We start from the raw sequence: 4685 nt of genomic DNA, 5'->3' as shown, positions 1-4685 counted from the left end.
GAAAAATGTGAGATTTCCTGACATAGCTTTAGATCATGTGTATGATACAGTATGAAATTTTGTAACAAATGCTACGGGTACATGTGAGATTCCCGTTCTGCTATCCTGCCTCACTGTAAATGAGAAACAAAAAATATAATCACCATCTACTCGAATATCTTTTCGCCAGTCGAAAAGATTAAAAAAATGACAGAGCTGAAGATACAAAGGTATGCCGGAACAAAGAAGACTGTTTTCCAGGTTTCCGAGTCTGTTAGATCCTTGTTAGAAGCCTTCGCCGCCTCCAGGATATTACCAGTGAGGCCGACGCCAATAATCCCAGCCAGTGTCCCCGCCGTGTTAGAGACGCCCATCACTATCCCTGCAAACTTCGGAGCAACATCCATGTGGTTTACGGCAAACCCTGCTCTTCCCAGGGCAAGAAAACCGAGGGATATCGCCGAACACGTTACAGTGCCTGAGGGTGTGCTGAATAAAGGAAGGGCCATGAGTGCAAATGCTGAGACGATGAATCCGATGGTGTTCAGAAGCTTCCTCGTCTTGGTAACAGACAGAATCCTCCTTGTAATCAAGTGATCGGCGATCACACCACCGATGTTGGAGAAAATGAACATGTTGAAATAAGGGAGCATCTTTGAGGAACCCATGTCCTGGAGGCTAAGCTTGAGGCCAAGCTCAAAATAGGTAGGGAGCCAGTTCATAAGAACATACAGGGCATAGTGGAAGGTGAAGTTGTTTACAACGATTGCCCAAACAGGTAGACTGAATATTATCCTTCGCCACGGGATCTTTACTGTGCGAGGTGCAACAACCCCTCCTGCTTGTGCCTTAATCATGTCCCGAGATGCCACTTTCGGCATCGATACCTTTGGAAGATCGGTACGAGGTGGGTCGCTGGAAAATTTCAACCATATGACAGACCATGCTACTCCCAGCACTGCTTCGACAAAGAAAACTGACTGGGGTCCCGTGTGCTTCACCAGACTTGGGAAGAAAAGCATGCCACCAGCTGCACCAAGATACATCCCCGAGGTAGTGAGAGATACCGAGCGAGAGCGCTCCTGCGGTGGCACCCACTGCGCCAGAACAGTGTGAATGGCAGGGAATATGAAACCTTGTGCTACACCGACAAATAGGCGAGAAAGGACCAGAATGGTTACTCTGTTGGGGTCGAGTGGGATTAAACCACATATCATAGACCACAATACAAATGACAGTAGCAGAACACGTCTGCCTCCTATTCTCTGTGCTGCCCATCCACCAGGAATCTGTGATAAAACATAACCATAATAGAACATAGAGAGTATCATGCCCTTGTTGGCCTGATTCACACCAATGGCATCGGCTGCAACAGTGTAAGCAATCGAGAAACCCACGCGCTCAATGTAGCAAACATTTGTGCAGATGAATGTCAGCAATACTATGAGATAACGTTTCGGGAACCTCATTCTCACCATTGATGATCTGAGATGAAGCAACTTTTTTTACCAGACTTAGTCAGGCCAGAACTTGCTGACCTCCCATGAATATTCACCAGGATTTACCATAAGACTGATTCTCTTCCGTCCATCTTAGAGGATACTACAATCTGGAGTGTAAAAATTACTGATCATTGGTTCTTTACATATCCTTATCAGTTAACTGATCTCATACACAAATTAACAGAGACAATCTTGATATGCTGCGCTGAACTGAAAAGACCTGCCCAAAAACAAAACAAAAAAAAGGAGCAAAATTTAGAAACATCAAGAACTCCAAATGATCATACTTCGATTTAGCTGACCAACTAAAAGAATAGCTGAAATTATACACAAGATTTGAGCATGCTTGAAATATTTTTTTATAATATAAAAAAGGGTGATCTGAAGGGCATAAAACGTGTCACAACATCTACAACCCAAAGATTCTAGGTAGGAAACAACAAGACTTGCATAAGTAAACTTGGATTTTGGCTTCTCGAGGGAAAATAAATGCTGCTCCTGGAAAACGACAGAACAAGCCAGTCTACAAGACTACACTTTGGGAGCCAGATCTTGCTAAAATCCAAGCAGTGAAAAGCAAGCTTTTGCTATAAGATATTACAAAACTTGGCCAGAGAAAATGACCTGCCACTGCACTGTCTGGGTTAGATCTTGCTCGGATTCCAAGTACTAGCTTTTTGCATGTAAGATGCTAGAAATCAAATGCTCAGAGCTCGAATTAGCTTGGCCCCAAGCTCGAGTCCAGGGGCAGACCCAGGTCCAACAATTTCTGCAAAAAAAGAAAAAAAAACGAAGTTTATAGGCATAACATACTTGTAATTGGATCAGATCAGATCCGAATACAAATAGCTCCGGCTAGGGTATAAGCGCTCGGTTTCGAACAGCAGAACGGACGAGAAGGGGTGAGCGTACCTGGTGGGTGCTCGTCGCCGGCGCAGTCCCGAAGATAGACACTTGGGCACCTGCGTAGGGCGGCGGCGCAGCGCAGTCGTCGCCACTAGAGACAGAGAGACCGGGGCACGGGAGAATCACGAGAGAGAGAGAGAGAGTATGCAAGAGGGGATGCGATGGCCCTTTGCTAGGGCTCCCAGTCCCAGCCCACTTCCACCCGCTCCAGCTCCAGAGCTCCCACTTGCTCCGCCTCCCTCGGTCCCTCCCGCACCTGGCTCGAAGCGGCACCGTTTCGCAACAACTTCAGCTTCGGAGCAGGCGAGCAGCGGCGGTCCTGATATTAGATCCGAAATCAGATTTAAAATAAAGATCCTTAGAAAACTTTTATATAGAAAATTATTAATTTTTTTCATAATGGAAACCTGAGTTCCGGCTTTAGATAGAAAATTATTAATATAAACACTTATGATACATCTAAATTTATTTATATCAAGCAAAAAATAAATAAAAAGATACGTATTATGATACTATCTTAAAAGTTCCTTTCAAACTATTAGATCATTTCCTTTCCTTATATTTAAAGCCCTTATATTTAAAGCCGAACGGAAACGAGCCGAACTAGACTGTCCACGTCATCCTTTATTTTTCAGTCGTCCAATCGAGCACCGATGGTCCGTGAAACCTTTCACCCCTCTGTCCCGTGAAGCTTCCATTAACCGAATCCTTCCACACACTCTTTCCCACGAAGCTTGCAGGAGCTTGACCTTGCGCACAATTCCTCTCCTCTCCTAGCTGGCTAAACGTTGCATCCCCATCTCCTGTGGTGTTGACGCAGATCTCTCATCCTCTCCATTCCACATAGCCAAATCGCAACTCCATCCTCTTCGGAAGTATTCTCTCCCCAAGATTTCAGAGCAGAGAAGGTTGCGTCGTTCCCACACTGAGACCACCAGGTAAGGAGCATCATCAGTCAGTACTTTGCTTCTGCTCTCGGATTAGGTTAGTTTGGGGCTTGTGTTCTTGATTAGGACTGGGATTAGTCTACGAGCTGCTAGATGCGGAGGCAATACTAGGACCTCTACCTGCTAGCTATTAACTGGTACCCTACAGATTTTTTTCTATGACTCCATATGCAAATCCATTTCTTTTTTTGGCTATTAAATTTGTCTAGATTCAGTGAGTAAAGTAACATCAATTATTGTCACTAAAATACTTTTACAGATATCTTATATATCTGAGTATGATTGACAACGTTTTTTATTTACTGCTATTATAATATGAAATTCAGTTATCTGGCACCCTACATAGTTTGGGGCTTGTGTTCTTGATTAGGACTGGGATTAGTCTACGAGCTGCTAGATGCGGAGGCAATACTGGAACCTCTACCTGCTAGCTATTAACTGGTACCCTACAGATTTTTTTCTATAACTCCATATGCAAATCCATTTCTTTTTTTTGGCTATTAAATTTGTCTAGATTCAGTGAGTAAAGTAACACCAATTATTGTCACTAAAATACTTTTACAGATATCTTACATATCTGAGTATGATTGACAATGTTTTTTATTTACTGCTATTCTAATATGAAATTCAGTTATCTGGCACCCTACATATTTATTCTGTAACTTCATATACTAATCCATTTCTTTTTGGCTATTAAATTTGTCTAGATTCACTTAGTAAAATAACACCAATTATTGTCACTAAAATACTTTTGTTGCAATGTCATGTATTTTACAATCTTGCTACTATAGTGTTCTATATTTCACCCATATAAAATGAATTAGTTCTCCAAAAACAGAAACTCTATTGCTCTCCATATATAATGACTCATTTTTTTTCTTTCTCAAAACAATGGCAATGTTCCAAGCTTCACATTTGGAAAAAGAAAAGAAAGCCTAGATGGCGCGTCATCTTTGTTGCGACACTGTCACAGGCGGCTAGGCTCCCCGCTTCACTGCCTCCCTCTTCGTGCTACCTCAGCTTTCATATTGCCGCTTCTCAGTTCTCACAGGTACTAACTATTTTTCCAACACGCTTTCTCAGACCAGAGATATCTTTTTTTACTGTTAGCTTTCTTCGTGCGCCCCTCCATTGTTGTACACTGCTGGACTCATCCGTGTCTGCTCCACATCCTACAACTTACTGATCTACTACTACTGCATTTGATTGTCTTTTTTTGTTCCCAGCTGAGCTATGTGAATTATGTGTGCTAGCAGCAGAGTTCAGTTCCCACTCTCACCCTTATTGCTCTGTTTTGTTCTGTGCAATCTCCTTTTCCTCTCTTCAATCCAAGAAACTGTTTTTGGTTGCA

At 42.8% G+C, this 4685-nt stretch overlaps 1 protein-coding gene across 1 annotated transcript; it reads right to left on the bottom strand.

Annotated features, from left to right (window-relative positions):
* On the bottom strand, positions 1-2674 carry LOC100381743 (putative anion transporter 5). Its single transcript, NM_001174548.1, has 3 exons — positions 2394-2674; positions 2106-2250; positions 1-1701 (listed from the first exon to the last, which is right to left on the bottom strand). The coding sequence occupies exon 3, from the start codon at positions 1455-1457 to the stop codon at positions 147-149; it is 1311 nt and encodes a 436-aa protein (NP_001168019.1). The 5' UTR covers positions 1458-1701; positions 2106-2250; positions 2394-2674; the 3' UTR covers positions 1-146.
* Positions 2675-4685: the final 2011 nt, after the last annotated feature.

This window comes from Zea mays, chromosome 1, assembly GCF_902167145.1.
Source record: "Zea mays cultivar B73 chromosome 1, Zm-B73-REFERENCE-NAM-5.0, whole genome shotgun sequence".
Classification (NCBI taxonomy): Eukaryota; Viridiplantae; Streptophyta; class Magnoliopsida; order Poales; family Poaceae; genus Zea; species Zea mays.
The sequence above is the reverse complement of the archived record's forward strand: the minus strand, read 5'-3'. Positions and strand labels throughout refer to the sequence as shown.